The sequence below is a fragment of the Rhinichthys klamathensis genome, unplaced genomic scaffold (genome assembly GCF_029890125.1).
Source record: "Rhinichthys klamathensis goyatoka isolate OS25496 unplaced genomic scaffold, OSU_Roscu_1.1 h1tg000303l_1, whole genome shotgun sequence".
NCBI lineage: Eukaryota > Metazoa > Chordata > Actinopteri > Cypriniformes > Leuciscidae > Rhinichthys > Rhinichthys klamathensis.
Window position 1 is genome coordinate 3,125,001 of NW_026606822.1, and position 17,341 is coordinate 3,142,341.

Below are 17,341 nucleotides of genomic sequence, written 5' to 3' on the forward strand. Positions count from 1 at the left end.
GGAAGTCATGAAAGCATGCATGCCATTGATCCATCAGGCTCTCCCGTGTTTTCTCAACAGCGGATCTCAAAGCTGGGGTGGAATAATCTGCAGAATGTCAGCATGGCGGCCAAAACCAGGAGGTCCAGGCAAGCTGGGAAGGTTATGCATGAACGACAAAGGTGGTCTTTTGCCTGACCAAATGACATTGTATTGGCTGGGTTATCAAAGTTTGTCTGGCTCGGATTGCTGATGCTACAGTTGGCCTGTTTTTTTCCAAAACACGCCACATACCGAAGGGGAATTCAATAAAAAAATGAATGTATCTGCTGATAGTGTTGTTCACTTGCTTGCACTCGCTGTCAAAAAATGCCACCTGTTATAAGTTAAAAACGTAAGTTCAGTTGCTGTCTTGAAATTTAAATTGGCAGTAAGTTGAATTTTGTTTAACTTGTAAAAAAAAAAAAAGAGTATGTTGCCATGACTTACTGAGCATATCGTTTTTTACAGTGATGTTTTTTTAAACTCTAGACAACATTGATAAACCAATCATTACTTTTATGTTATGAACTCTATATAGTTTCACAGTTAAATCTTTGCCATAATCTATATTTTTCCCTAAGTTGGTGAGATATGATGGCAAATATTTTGTTTGTGCTGAAATGCTTTACTAAAGTGGTGCAACTGCATGTGTTCAGTCAGGTCCTGTAAAGACATTGTGGAAGAAAGGCTGCGACCGAAAGCTTAAAAATGCTGCCAGAGGAAACATTCCAAGGTCAGGAGGCATCAAGGCACGTCCGAAACCAAAGTTAGCTTCACTTCCTGATCGATCCCTTCATCTGATTGATTTTTGAAGGAAAAAGATGTATCATTCGCTGCCTTTGGTATCCCACAATCCTATGCATATCATTCCGTGACAGTTGAGCTAAAAACAGAAATGTTTTCCACTTTTGATGTCATTTCTAGCAGGAAAGTACTACTGTAGTCGTTAAATATTTGCTTAGTCATCACCAAAGCTCTCTCTCTCTTAGATAGTTGTCCAAAATCTGTCCGAGATCAGTTTTGTGAGGTACCTTTGTGTGCATGTGCACAAACACTGCCTGATAAGACAGCGAGGCAATAATAAGTCAGATATGCTTTTGGACGCAGTGATATAGAGTTACTAATAGTATAACTAATAGATAATTATTTCCTCATAGAGAAGGCCAGGAAGAAGTTTGGGTCATGAACTTGCTGAGAAAATATATATATATATGTATATATATATATATATATATATATATATATATATATGTTTTATAAGTAGTGTATATTTGACATAAGTGCATAATATATAACTCCGAGCGTGGAGTTCATAGGCACTACTGGAGTGTTTGGGTGTTACGTTTTCTCTCTTGAGTTTTATAACCTTGTTAAACTTTATCCTTTTCTCCATCTAAAAGGCAAAAAAATATCTTCCTAAAACATTGTTTTTTTTCTTGATCACTCATGCTTACATCTTTAATTCGTTTTCCAATACGTGGTATCCTGCTATATAATAGAATTGAACAGGCATCTGTCAAGGAAATATAAGATTGCGTTGGAAAAATGTTAAACATCGGTCAAGGTTTCCTTGCCAGAACCGATAACAAGCCAACAAAAATGTTAAGCCTGAAACACGGAGATGGAGGGAAAGGGAGAGATTAAGGTTTAGGAAACGCACTCTCCGCTCAAAGCCGCAGGAACTCTATAAAAGTGAGAGCGTGTAAAGACTCTGGAGTAGCGAGTGTCCATTGGCCAATGTTAATGTAGACGTGTTTTTGTCAACTTTCCCAAAGTATCATTGTGAAATCTGCACAGGCTAATGGACGGGCAATTAAAGTTGTATTCAATTAGCTCCACGGGTTAAAACTACCCTCCAATCCAAGCGAGCAGGTGTTTCTGCTTATATGTGGAAACAAAACACGTCTCTGTAAGACTATGTGATACTGTACAATCTGATCTAGTTTGACAGTATGCCACAATCTAGGGCCACGTACTGCAACAACCAAAACTTAATCCTACAAACAAGTCATGTTTCTGCTTAGACACTTCTACAAAGTTTCATGCTTTAAAAAATAATTTCAATAATTCAACGGCCTGGAGTCAATTATTCTGCTTCTACTACGGTTACCACACCTCAAAACATTGTTCAAATGATGTATTTATTTTTTGTCCTTAAAAAACTCTTGTGTGTAGGACTAATTTCTTATGCATTTAATTCCCAAGCTTCCATTGCTAATTCCAAAACATAATTTTAGGCTTCAGCCACTGATAACAAAGTAACTTAAAAAATGTAATTAATTTCAAAACTGACTTGAATGAGTTGAACAGACGAGAGAGAGAGAGAGAGAGAGAGAGAGAGAGAGAGAGAGAGAGAGAGAGAGAGAGAGAGAGAGAGAGAGAGAGAGAGATTTAGCGTGTGTGACTTACCTGAGTCTGTGCGTATCAATAGTATTCGGCAGCAGCGTCCATAGGTGTTGTTGTCACTGTCATTGCTGTCAAAGTTGTTAAACTATTTTACTGATAAAATCGTGAGAGCAGTGCTGACAACACATTTCTGTGTGAGTGTGTGTCTGTACTGTATGTGTGTGCGTTTAAGCATGTGAGAGAGCGGGAGAAACCGAGCTTGTGCTTTCCGTACATAATAAAGCATAATTTAGTGGCAAAAACATGTACATAATTTGTCATTTTAATCCTATTGTTTATTATATTCATTTGTTTGGTCAGTGTCGTTGTGGGTGTTGTTTCTTTTGCTGTTGTAGTCTGGAAAGACCTTTGAAATAACGGAAATCATTTGGCGAAGTGATATGTAACTGTAATGCGGTCAAGACCTGCCTGGAACTACTTTAGAATGCTTTTCAACCAATCAGATTCAAGCATTCAACAGCTGTTCCACGCTGCGCTCGTTGTTCTGTCTTCTGGTTTGTATTTCCACAGCATGAAAAGATCTTACGGATATATGAATAAACCACTTGTTTTGAAATCTTCCCGGTCTCCTGCAATTTTTTTGTCATCCGCTTCAAACATTACAAAGCTCATGATAACTTTCGTTAACTCTACAATAAGTAAATCCACTTCACCAGCGATGCCATAGAAATATAAAGGAATATAAAGAGCTACCGTAACTAAATTTTAAAGATGGCTGCAAGTGCGCTTTCTCTGGCGCATACAGTTTTATTATTGTCATGAAGCATCATCATCAACAACAAAGCTATATGTGGATCAATTTTGGTCTAATGAGCAGTAGCCTAACATAGAAATTGTCATTGTCATCTTGTATGTTCTGATTGTTTGTTCTCACAATTCTCAGCATTTTTCCTTTAAGTTTGGACAGACAAATCATTTTTAGTGAAAACATTGTGCCTGTCTCACTAGCAAAATTACTTTTTAAAAAAAAAAAAATATTTATACCTTGAATAGAAAATGCCTGCAAAGAAAATCACTTGAAACTTTTTTCTGGGTCGTTTTTGTTTATTTTGAATATCTGCTGCATTGTAAAAATCTTAGTTTAAAGTTTCCATTTATATACAAAAGAAAAAAAATAAAGAAAGTGCAGACATAAACTATCTGTGCTATGGTTGTTGAATAAAATTGAAATGCCATGTTCAAATAGAATTATAGACCTTTCTATATTTGTACAAAATGTTTTGAAACCATTGTTTTGTTTCTAAATGGTTTACATCACAATATGCGACATGCTGTTACTTTGGGGAGTAACCTTGAACTGGATAATCAAAAAAGAAAAAATATATAATACACATGTTTATTATCCCTTTAGTTAAAGCACTTTAAAAGCAATAGCAACATTTTTCTTTTGTAAAACATGTAAACTATTTACTTCGTATTGAACTACGTGACATTTAGCTCAAAAACAACACATTTTATATAACAACTAGACATTTAATCAAGTTTCATTAATGATTATAAAAAATACCTAAAAATGTACTTCTGTTGTGCAGCTATTAATGTGAGAACAAAACCATCAACCAGTTTAAATGCCTCTGGTGAGTAGTGGTGTATTTCCACCAGCAACATTCACAAATCTAAAGATATAGTCTCTGCACTAGTGTATAATATAATGAAATAAGTGTTGCTTGCAATTAAATGTATTCCATCAGAATACACTAATAAAATCTACTGAATGGGAGTCAGTGGAGAAAGATGTTTTTAGCAGCCAGATGGTGTAGTTATGACATCTACCAGCAGGGGCTGACTGAGCATTGCTAACCAGACTAATGTCTTAGCAGTGCAGCCCTCAGCTAGTTTTGAAGAAGACACCTGCATTTGATGAGGGAAGCCGAGGTGTTTTATTAGCACATTGACACAGGTTTGTGTTAACAAAGAAGTACAAGATGTAAAGGCAACAGTGTTTGTTTGTTCCGAATCCTCTGTCACCCTCCAGATGTTAATAATGATCTCTACATGTCAGGGTTGTGCAAAATTCAAAGTGGAAGAAACCAGTTTGGAGTGTGGATTTGAATCGAATTGGCCACAATTCACAGGAAGTTGAAATGCAGTGACAGGAAGATGAATTTGCTGAATTGCAATTCATAGAAATTCATCACAAGTGATGCATTCTGGGTTTTTCCACACTGGATCACTAATGTTATTCTATCTATCTATCTATCTATCTATCTATCTATCTATCTATCTATCTATCTATCTATCTATCTATCTATCTATCTATCTATCTATCTATCTATCTATCTATCTATCTATCTATCTATCTATCTATCTATCCATCCATCCATCCATCTATCTGTGGATCTAATAACTGTGAATAAAGTGTAAAATAATATGTAAATATTGCCAGAAATTGCTTTGAAATTAAAGTTCCAATAATATTACTTAATAGTGATGTCATTTCCTGCAATGAGCATACATTTTAGAAATGTAAGACTGGATTGATACAGTTTTTTGACTGTAACATTTTTGTTTCAGGTAATTTTCTTAAATATCCTTAAAGGTTACTGGAATATAGCATGTTAAAAGTTCAACCTTTAAATATCACTTCTTTTAAAGCTCCCTCTCAAAACTTTCAAACAAAGCTTAGTCAATCCAGTAATCAAAGTTTGTCTTGCCAACATTTGCTTATCTGGTTAAAATGACAGGTTTTTGGACTTCTTTTGAATTCCAGTTCATTTTAATTATACTTCCTTACATTAACCTTCAAATTGCAATTCTGCACCCTGTTTGCTACCATAATTCTAATTCAAGAATTGAACTGGAATTTAAAAGACAATCTCAATGCAATTCTGAATGGTGCACAACCCTGTTCCCTGTTTCTAAAGCTGATCCACAAACGGAAGTCGTACTCTTGATTTTGGCAATAAAATAAAACTCTTGTCAAAGAAAGTCTGGAAGTCATGAAGAAGACCAGAAAGGTTCTTCATATCTCGCTACCTGCAACCACAGCTCTCCACCACCATGTCCTCGTACTGCTTGTACACCACATTATTGGCGGAATCGATGTACAGAATGCTGATGGGGCTGAGTCTGGTGGGGACGCAGCAGGTCGGTGGCGTGGACCTGGGATCCATGGAGTTCATGAGAGTCTGGATGATGGCGTGATTGGTAGGCTCCAAATGGGAGCGTATGGGAAAGTCGCAGACACCGTCGCAGTGGAAGGCCTCGTACTCCAGTGGAGCGATGATCCAGTCGTCCCAGCCCATTTCCTTAAAGTTGACGTGCAACTGCTTGCGGTTGCAGCGCTGTTTGGTTTGGTTCTTGGGTGGCTTTTTCCCACGAGGCAACGGTGCCCGACGCATCCGTCGCTGGGTGAAGAGGTACTCGTACACCGTCTTGTTGTCGTGACCTGAACGGGCTTTGATCTCGTTGTAAAAGAGCCCTCGCTTTTTTGTACGCCCGAACACCACAAAGAAGGCTTTCTCCTTGGTCTGCCTTCCCGCTCGGCCCAGGCCGAGTAATCGCAAGTCAAGCGGTCGTCCTTGATCTACGGCTTCCAGCTCAAAGCAAAGCTGAGGAGCGTTTCTGAAGTCTTTGAACCGTTTCCAGATGTCAAACACTTCCCAGTAAGGGGCGCTGTGAGGGTCGATGCGAAGACTGTGCACCAGTAGACCTCTGTGCTTACCTGACGCGCAGGTGTACAGTCTCAGAGCTACCATGCCCTCAAACGCGGCCTTACGAGAGTCCATGTGTTTCTTTCGGAGGATGCGCAGCTCTGCGCCCAACAGACCCTCCTTCTCCATCGAGCTGATGTTGAAGAGGTAGCGCTGGCGTCTCAGCAGGGGCGCTCGCTCGTCTGCAAAAGTTAAGGTCATAGGTCAATGAAAATAGCCTTTGCATTGCTTTATTAGTTGCAGTTTATCTTGATTACATCCACATTAAGAGCCAAACACATACCGTTTTAACATGTACCATGGTAATTCCATGTTTTTGGACATTTATCATGTTAATACCATGTTTTTGCAAATGGTGTCAGAGTGATACATTTTTTATTTGGACATACCGAGGTTTTTTTTTACATTTACTGTATGATTTACCATCGTAATACCATGATTTTTGCACATGACAATCAAAGTAATAATGCTTTTGTGGAAATATTTAATGGTAATAGCATGGAGAATTGGACCTGAATTGTGGAAGATATTTATTTATAAAGTAGTAAAATGATCAATCACTTTGTGCTTTTCTAAGAGCACCACAGTTAAGCTTCTCCACTATCAAAGCTCACATATTGTGATTGATTGTGTGTGTGTGTGTGTGTGTGTGTGTGTGTGTGTGTGTGTGTGTGTGTGTGTGTGTGTGTGTGTGTGTGTATGTGTGTGTGTGTGTGAGAAAGATATATATAGCCTATATATATAGATATATAGGGAGAGCGAGCTCACTTTCTCTCTGCATGCAATGCAATATGAAGGCAGTGCATTATAAAAATCAAAAGGTTTCATTTTATCCAAGAACAGTTTGCTTTCAAAAAACTATTGAAACCAGACGAACTCGGCCTGGAGATCACAACATACTGTAAACACAGCATTATTATCAACCTGCAGCTATTTACCAGTGTGCCTACCACCGTGACATATGGCTTTCACTAACATAGGCTGAAAAAAACATCTGAAGCACATGGAGAGAGGGGCAGAGAGAGTGCAACTGATTAGTGCTGTGTGTGTGTGTGCGTGTGTGTGGCGGCGTAAATTACACTGATGTAGAAGGACATGATGTGCTGTGGCTTTTTAAACTTAGAGAAATAGTTAATCCAGAACTGGAATTTCTGCCACAATTAACTCACCTTCATGTCGATCCAAACCTGTATGACTTTTTTTCTTCACAAAAGGAGATGTTTAGCAGAATGTTCCAGGCTGCTCTTTTCCATACAATGAAAGTGAACGGAGACCTAAAAATCTCCTTTTGTGCTCCACAGAAGAAGTCTTACAGGTTTAAAACAACATGAGTAAATGATCTTTTTTAGGGAAACTTTCCCTGTAGGTGAGAAAGGAAGAGAGATGCATGCATTTCTTGCTCGAAGTCTACAGAGGATGTGGTAACTATAAATCTGCAAAGGGTATTTCACAGAGCATAAACTAAAACCATTTAAAGCTTCTGAGGAGTCAACCTTGCAGCTACAGAAAGCAGGGCCATTTAAATGCTGTTTTAAACAGATTTACTTAGAAAAAATAAAAACATATGAGGCCACCTACTTGTAACCGGCCCAGGAGTTTATTTACTTTAAGCAGAGGTCCATCAAAAGTCTTATGCCAGATGCATATTGACACAGTTGGTTTGGGTCAGAGACCCAGATAAAAAAAAAAAACGAAAAGAAAAAAATGTATTGTGTTTAGTGTGTAGTGCAATACTAAGCAGAAATAAGATGTTTTAAAAATGTATATCCATGACTTTTCTTTTGTATAAACAGAAAAGGACAATTTAGCGTTATGAAGACTTATGATGGGTAGTTGATGTGACATTTCAAGCAGTCCCAGCAGAATCCTGACATTTGACAGGCTACAATTCATCTAAATCAAACATTTTCCTTTTGTGCCATTATTGTACATGCACTTTTTATTAGTTCATATTAATCTAAATGGGATATTTATTCTGAAAAAAATGGCGACCTTTAATATACACATTCCTTTATGCATTCTAATAACTTTTAACAATCTTGACCGGGGCTGGTTGTCACGTTTTTTTTCTTTTTTTTTTTTTCTTTTTTTTTTCTGTAGACACACATTAAAAGTGTTGACTACAAAAAAGCTGAAATATTTCACCATTTGTCACCATTTTATATGTATAATTACATTGACTCTAATAGCAGGCCATGTCGTCACAGTATATGGGGTAAGTTGTCACATTTGGAACCTACTAGGCTGCTATAAAATAACTAATTATGGGCTTTTCAGCTCATTTTAAATAGTTAAATTAGTATGAAAAAAAAATCATGAAACCACATGAATAAAAACATTGTTTTGGGTCACTTTAATTGTAATTAATAAAACAGAAAAGTAACAACCTTCTCCAATAAAACAATGTGACTTAGCTATAGCAGAACTACTACAGTATACCAGTACCAGAAAATAGTATACTATGAAATATTATATTTTAAATATAAAAGGTAATTTTACATTTTTGTAATTTGACTTGATTCAATACCTTACTAAGATTTGTGACAATTAAGCAATGTGACAACTTGCCCCGGTATATAATGTGCATACAACATAACTTTCTAATGCAAACCAGATTAAATATGTATACCATACCTTGTCCTCTATCTACAAAGCTGGTGATGGTATTGGCCATCCCAGCCTCGTGCAAGACACTAGTATTGACCTCGCCGCTGGTCAGTGACCAGTACAGGGACAGCATGTAGTCATGGGGCGTCACTAAAGGGTGTTTGGGTTCCTCACTGTCCTCCAGTTTAACTGCGCCTTTCGCTCTCAGATGGGCAGGTGCTGGTGCGATGCTTTTCATCACGCCAGGATTGAGCTGACCGGCCCTGATTGCAGCTGGCGTTTTAGAAACTCCTTTATTGTGTCCCGTTTGGTGCTGGATGCTGGAAGAGGATGAGACTCTCGCCGCATCCTTGGGTACCAAAGAGCGCGCGGCCTCCCTGCGCCCTAAACTCACAGGTACCGAGGCGCGAGCCGGGATAGTCTCGGACTTTATCAGAGGTGGACCAGCCCGGATGCGAGAGATCTTCGCGTTGTCAGAGGGCTTAACGAGCGTCGTCCCGTTGCGCGCCACCGGTAACCGCGGATTGGGTATGACCGCTCCCGTGCCCCTGTGACCGGCCACGCCGGCGAGGGAGAGCGCTTGCGGGATGAAGACCAGGTATAACAGAGTCCAGAAGCCCAGTAAAAGAGGGAGACTAGTCAGAACTTTCATCCTCTGATCTTCCTCTGAGTTTCGGTGATGGAGAAATGACCAACAGCTCTTGGCGAACTACCATGAACGGGGTTGGAGAGGTAAAAATGAAGCTTTGGAAACGTCTGATCGATTACTCTGCGCAAACCATTGCCATGTGCCCCTCTCTTCAGAACCATAGTGATCCAGCTCTGTCGGAGTGGAGATCCAAGAGTAGGTGCAAAAGCGCAGTGTCTCTCGTTGAAGTCCAGCGGTTCTGCTTGATATCTTGTAAGAGACTTGTTTCAAATCCCACTTTTTTCCAAGAGGGAAGGATGGCGTAATGCGCTCTCTCCCTCACTCTCTCTTTCTTTCTCAGAGTTTGAACATCGTCCAGTGAAAACAGCACGCACACACAGAAACTTGCAGGTGCTTAAGTTGTGCGCAAACCTGAGCGCAGGAATTGGAAACGGAATTCCAACGCAAACTGGCTTAATTACTCTCTGATGTCATGCATGCTGTCCAGATTTATTCAAGTGCAATATTTCTTCTTACAGCATGAGTCACTGAATACATAAAACCAAAAGCTTTGCATTAGGTCACCAGAATAAATCCTCAGTTTATGAGCCATAGGTCAGAATTGATATGCAAATGACCATGCACATGACTTGATCAGCAAACCACGAGTTTATGTGCAAATGCTATTCAACTTCATGGATCCTTATTAAAAAATTATAGATTTTGATTTACACTTCAAAAGTTTTATTTAACTGAACGTGATCAAACCGTGTTTTGTCAAGTAACCAAAAAGTCATAAACATTATTTAATATGACAGAATCTGCCGTTGGCTATAGGTTAATCTGTTTTTTTTAAGAATCAGATTGTTGCACGTTTTCACTTTTTTAAAACACTGTAAAACAAAACAAAAAGAAAGAAAATAAATATTAACTTTATATTATATATTGCATATTTAATTATATTAAATGACATTTATAAATGTAATATAGTCTTTTCTGCAGTATAATTAAAATAAATAAGTAAATATTGATTTTGAGTTAGCTACTGTCTGATCAGAGTAATGCACAAGTAGTACATTTTCCATTGAACACTAAAAGATCAAATGAGGTGACTGGATTTAGTTGCCACATCATCTAAATATGATCACACTGGTGTAAGGTCAGAGGTCACAAGACAGATTTTAAGGGATGTAGAAACTGGCAATGCACTCGGTTTCTTCTCAACCTCGACCATACATTGGTATTTGAGAACTGTGGAGAAACAGTTTATTTCCTCAAGTTAAATATATGGACTATTGGTTACGCTATGTCAGACACCCACACCCACACAGACCATTCCAATCCTTTCCGAACATTAAAAAAAAAAACCACACACACACACAAACCCACCTCCGTAGACAAACAGACGAGGGAATGAAGAGTGTTGTGGATTACGCAGGTGAAGCTCAGGATACACACACACACACACACACACACATAAACATGCTCATCCAGGGGTGAAAACCTCAGCGCTGGCCAGTAAACTGCCGCTCATAAGAGTGAACGCAGCACATTTCCAACTGTCCGAGGTGTGTTCAGCGTCTCAGGATGTTTTCAGAAGCACGGAGGACACATGGCCTGTGGTTTACCCCACACCACAGTGGCATGGATCACCAGGAACATTTCTTTTGTGTGAATATACAGTCTAAAGACTAGTGAAAATGCATTTTACATTTTTCTTATTTAATACAAATGTTCTCATTACAAAGCATACAAGTGTATACAGTTAAATATATAGTTGAATTGAAAATAATGGCATGGATTCATCATTTGGATTGTTTATCTTTTACTTTAACTCTCACATTGTGTTCCGGACGTTTTCTTTTTCCTGAAAATGCTTATTAAGTTCATATCAATGAGGCTTACAATCAATCAGTTCCAAAAAAAAGAAATACAAAACCTGTTCTATTTAAAAGAAAACAAGTTTACAAAAAGATCGAACCCAATATATAGTGGTATAATATAGCAAAATGAGGGATTTACAAGCAATTTAAAAGGCTGGGACCCCACCGTACGGCTTTGACCCCCTTCACATTACCCCAAATTGCCATGCTACGCTGGTATCTTTGTGCAGAGAAATGTGCTGTCGAGGTGTTAGTCGTTGCGAAACCACAGACATTTCTCAGGTGCAGTCGTGGACAAACGAAATAAAAGGGGCTCTTGTTCTGGAGGAGTTTTGACATTCTGCTAATAATCATGTGGTCTCAACTCCTGTGCTTGCCTATCAACAAACCCTTTCCCATTCTTTAAAAAAAAGAAAAGATTTCATTCATTTCATCAATGACTTTTCCAGGTAATCACAATTTAAAAGTTCTCTTATATCGACTTCAGGGACCCTATAGGCCTATAATAGCCTATCTATCATGTTTTCACTGCAGCTTGTTCACCTTGTGTTCCTGAAAGGGTTTGGGCCTTCACGACACGTCGTGCTATCGGAATTATTGTGAATATGAGTTGCCTAATCGGAAATTGGTCACGATGAACGCCCTCTCAAGTCGTATTACTACTGGGAAACTCGGAGATAATTTGGGCGGAGGGGAGAAGGATTGCTGCTGTGGTATGCTTTATTAGGTTTTTCTACAACAGCCTTGTTTTGTCAGTAAAGTAGGCCTAGTCCATATTTACATATTTGAATAACCATTTGAAACATATCATGTTATATAGGCCTAGACTGCGAAAATATGTATTCGACCGAAATTCCAGAATTGTCAGAAAGCTGGCTATCTAGATAGCACAATGAATGTGGTTGTCAAAGAATGAGAGACGCTACATTTTATTCAAAGTTAAATATCTTCAATACATTTGGCTTTACAAAGGCAAGAATAAACCCGTTGTCCTTCATGATTTGTGTTCTTTCAGACAGAAAAGATTACGAACTCGTAGTCACGACATCAGGAGTAGGAAATGGGAATTTGTCGATAGCACGTGAAGAATTTAGTTGCTGCCTTGTACATGTTTGCTTCCTGAAAAGTTTTTCACAATAACAGGCTGAAAAAAAGTGCAACATTGCCCTCTTTTGGACAATTCCGGGTAATACGTTTAGAAAAACAAAAAAGATCAAACTATAGGTTACTACATGAGCCGTTGGATTTTAACTTCATTTTCGGTGGGGCTTTAAAAGCTTTTAAAAACTAAATAAAATAATTTATGCAATTTTTAATTTGTTTTATTAATGAAATAGTTTCATTAAAAAGGCGCACAAATCAATAGAAGTATAATAAAAGTGATCTATGTAACTTGTGCAAAATATTTCCAACCATCTGAAGCCTTGTGATTACTTTGTGAGAAACAGACTGGCAGTTTGAATATCCTCTGAATATCCTCAAAAACTACCATGCACAAAATAGGTTGGACTAGGCCTATATTTTTGGTCTGAATTTGTAAATAATGTAAGAATATACCGTTTTTTTAAAGAAAAAAAAAAACTCCTCTAAAAAGGTATTTTTATGATTGATATATTCTTAAAAATAAGCAAACCCATAAAAGATCTCAAAGGACTTTGTAATGTCTAAAACAAATCAGAAGGTGGCAGTAGTTCTGCGCTTTTCAAATGCTCCCCACACCTCTAGACAGGCTACCGAAATCCCATACTTCTCTATAAAGTAGGCTTAAATTGAATACTAGCGTACTGCTTTCTACATACCGTATACAGCCTCCCATGCATGTCAAGCAATATGTATTATGTAATGTGCTAAATTTAGGCCATGCGACCTCACCATCGTGTTAAATTCAGCAGTATCCATGTTTCCTCTCCGAAATAAATGTAGCATTTAAATCTATCTACATATTACAAAAATAAAGAGAAGCATTATTTATCTTTACGAGATTTGCCTGCCTTGCATTTAAGATGCACATGGCACCAACATCCTTGTAAGATGAAATGGTTCAGCCTTTTTCTTTATTTGCTTTTCTTGTTTACTTTTGTTGTCTGACCTCGTTCCTCACCCCAGACAGCAACATAGTCTCGGCCCAGATCCGAGCCACATCTGGTACATGTGGATTCAACGCGTACCAGATGTGAGCCGGATCTGGGCCGACACTATGTTGTGGGTATAGACCAGAAACGGAATATTATCATAACCGCCTCTGAAACACAGGTTGTAATGCAAATTTGGTGTGCATCCTAAGAACATACCGCTATTTTAAAAGACTTTATCAGGTTTGCATTTGCAAAATAGTATAATAAATTGTGTGTGTGTGTGTGTGTGTGTGTGTGTGTGTTATGATTCACAATCTTATAGCTACTTACATTTTAGTGACAACTACCCCTGTTCAGTCCACAGTAAATGTAATGTTTATTTTAAAGAGATCATCACAAACGGTTTCTTTTGCTCCACCTCTTGTGTAAACACACCCAGGCTGTAGTTGAAAGTGAAAAGGCACCATTCATCTTCCAATAGCATTGCGTAATACGTGAGAGTTTGAACACTTTCCAGAACGTTCCACAGACTTGTTTTTCTGATACGCATTCAAATATCTATAGCAGAAAACGTGTGTGTTAATAATGAAATGGTTCCTTGTGCTATGAGGAAGAAAAAAACAACTTCCTTGTCTAGTTGTCCATTCAACACGTGACCGCAGCCGTGCTGGTTTTTCTCAACAGATAAAAGATAAATGGGAAACTCGTCATGGAAACATTAAGATTTGCATATTATTTTCAACGAGCATTAAGATATTTGGTTACACTACAACATCACCAGATATACTAAACCAACTTCCCAATGCAGGTCATGTAATTATATCTGTGTAAAATATAAGTGATTAATCTGCTGTTGTCGACCAAACAGGTTTCAATTGATTTTCCGATATGTCTCAACTATCTGTTTGTACTGAATTTACATCATTTCTCTTGTCTTTTTCAGGTATATAGACTGAAAGTGGGCATGTGTTCAACACACCCTGTCATCAACAATTATAATGCTGCATCATCATATACACACACAGGGCCTAAAACTAACTTTTTGCCACTCCTGCCAATAGCCAGTGAAAATGTACAGGCCATAAACATTTTTACCAGCATGAAACATAAATGGAATCCTTATTCATATTACAAAAGTTATTCAGTCAAGAGCAGCGAGTGATTTTTCTTTGTGTGATTAAAATAAAAAAATTATTAGGCTGCTGTCATTTTAAGAGCTAATGCACGAATCCAATATACTGATACACATGCGTTTTTCTCAACTCTTTACGTTCACATAAGACATGGAACATGTCTGTTCAAGCACAAGACGACGCAAAAGAGAATTCAATTCAGTATTTGAACTGTGAGATGCATATTTCTGGGCGCGCGCTTCGGATGTGTGCATAAAACTTCCAACACAGTGCGTGAGAAACCAATCGAGTTCCCTGGTCGTGTCTTGCGTTTTTGTGGCGATTTTTTGGATTCATAAAAATGTTACTACTGTGTAATGTTGCCGATTTACACTGTTTCATATTTTTTTACTTGCATTTGGTGCTTGGCGAGTGTTCATTTTGGGTCACAGACACGCTCACGCTCTGCTTGCAACACAAAATATTAAACCAAATGGCATTTATTTTAAAAGAAACATCCTGTCAATCTTTCTCCTTTTAAAAAACAAAAATAGTTCATTTTCAAGGCCTCATGCATGACCCTTTTTAGAACACTTTTTAATCAAAACATTTCTATTTTTATCCTTCAATCCAAAAAGAAAACAAACTCACTCTATTCTTCTGGTATGCTATTTCATTTGTTTTGGTAGCAGAGCAGACAGGCATCAGCATGATGGGAAACACACACACACACACACACACACACACACACACACACACACACACACACACACACACACACACACACACACACACACACACACACACACACACACACACACACACACACACACACACACACACACACACACACACTTCTCTAGGGGGGGAAATTCCCGATTTAACACTGAGCCAATTAGATTACACTTAGATTACACACAGGAAAGACTGTCCTATTATTCAACTTTCATCCATCACAAACAGGTTCATGTATGAATAATATGCAAACTGAACCAGAAAGCTGAAATTTTCAAACAAACACTTAATGATCTGTGAGTGTTATTCAGTTCAAACAGGCTTTTGAAAACCCTACGTAAAGCTCTTCAATCATCCAGGTTCTTCTGTGACTTCACAAAAATAACATTAAAAAGGAATTGATCACCCAAAAAGGCCTCCAAACCCGTAAGGCTTTCGTTCATCTTCAGAAAACTAATTAAGATCTTTTTGATGAAATCTGAGATTTCTGTCCCTCCGTTGTCAGAAACGCAACTACCAATTTGACACTTCAAAAACTTCATAAAGAGATCATAAAACGAATCCGTATGAATCGAGCGGTTTAGTCCAAATTTTCTGAAGAGACACGATCGCTTTATATGATGAACAGACTGAATTTAGGCTTTTATTCACATATAAACATTTATAAACGCACACATCAGCTGTGGCAAAAGGAAGCTCAGGCATGTTCGCTTGATGCACGAGAACCAATGAGATTCATTCTTGAGTTACGCATCACGTTTGAGCTTCGGCAAGAACCAATGAGGTTTGTTCTCGCTTTTATTTATGTTCGCAGATCAATGTTTGGATATGAATAAAAGCCTAAATTCAATTTGTTCATCATATAAAGCGATTGTGTCTAATCAGAAAATTTGGACTAAAGCGCTCAATTCATATGGATTAGATTCACGTTCTCTATGAACTTTTTGAAACGTCAAAGTGTCAGTTGTGTAGCCGTTTATGGAGGGACAGAAATCTCTCAGATTTAATCAAAAAGATCATTTTTGTTCTGAACATGAATGAAAGTCTTATGGGTTTGGAACGACATGAGGGTGAGTGAATGATGATAGAATTTTCAATTTTGGGTGAAAGAACTCTTTACATATTTACATTTTGGTCCAATAATAAGTATTAAACTATTTACTTGGCATATTAAACAAACACCATTATACGCTTGAGGTTTGCCTTCAAAATAACAAATCATTTTCACTGTAGGGATTTTAAGTTGTGACTAAAAATCCTGATATTACATTATTCTTCAGGTCAGTGTAGTTCACCTGTTAGTGTTAACAGAGGAAAGGTGAAGCTCTCCTGTTCAAAAATGCCTTATGCTCATCAGGGCTGCGTTAATGTGATCAAAAATACAATACAACTGTAATATTGTGAGATATTATTACCATTTAAAAGAACTATTTTCTTTTAACTCTTTAACTTCAACTTTTTTCATAAATGTCTTTATTGTCACTTTTGACCAATTTAATGCATCCTTGCTGAGAAGTATTTAAAAAACGATCCCATACTTTCGAATGTGTAGATGGTTTTCTAAAGAACCATTGAACTTACAGTGTTTCTCCAAAGGTATCAGGTTGCAAAACCATAGAAACCAAACATAGGCAAAGTCATCATTATGTGAAGTGGCATTCCACACAGAAGGCCTCACTCTGGCGAAAAGACTTTAGGCAGAAAGGTCAGTTCTCAGAGGAACTCTAAAGACTGTCAATGGTTCCTCTAGCAACTCCATTTTATCATTTTTGAGGTGCTTGAAAAAAAATATTTAGGTTGTACAATTTTGAAGCCTCCATGATGTTCTCTATAGAGGGTTTCACCAATGTGGGAAACCACAATGGTGGCTTAAGTATCTATTTTTTTACTGATATGAGTAAAAGATTACAGGAATGACTTTTGCCGAACTGATTCCTTAAAAAATAACAAAACTTTGTACATAGATAACCCAACAGACCAATAAAAATGATTTCTAGTGATAAACAAAAGTGTGCATCTCTACCTTCTCTATCATCTACATTCTTTCCATTGGTCCTCGGTGATCCTCATTCTCTGAACCCAAACATCGACCTTCTTAGGTTCAAATTCAATCTAATTTGTAAGTCGAAATGTTTCATACATCCACCTTTGCTACCCACTGTCCTGTTTCAGAGCCTGCACCATAGGCACCCTAAATAAACGAATTCTTGACTTGATTCAG

General features: G+C 37.8%; 1 protein-coding gene across 1 annotated transcript; it reads right to left on the bottom strand.

Moving 5' to 3' along the window:
- Positions 1 to 4,926: 4,926 nt before the first annotated feature.
- On the bottom strand, positions 4,927 to 9,760 carry gdf5 (growth differentiation factor 5). The gene is made up of 2 exons (XM_056270558.1): positions 8,715 to 9,760; positions 4,927 to 6,262 (listed from the first exon to the last, which is right to left on the bottom strand). The coding sequence occupies exons 1-2, from the start codon at positions 9,337 to 9,339 to the stop codon at positions 5,400 to 5,402; spliced, it is 1,488 nt and encodes a 495-aa protein (XP_056126533.1). The 5' UTR covers positions 9,340 to 9,760; the 3' UTR covers positions 4,927 to 5,399.
- Between the last annotated feature and the right edge of the window lie 7,581 nt (positions 9,761 to 17,341).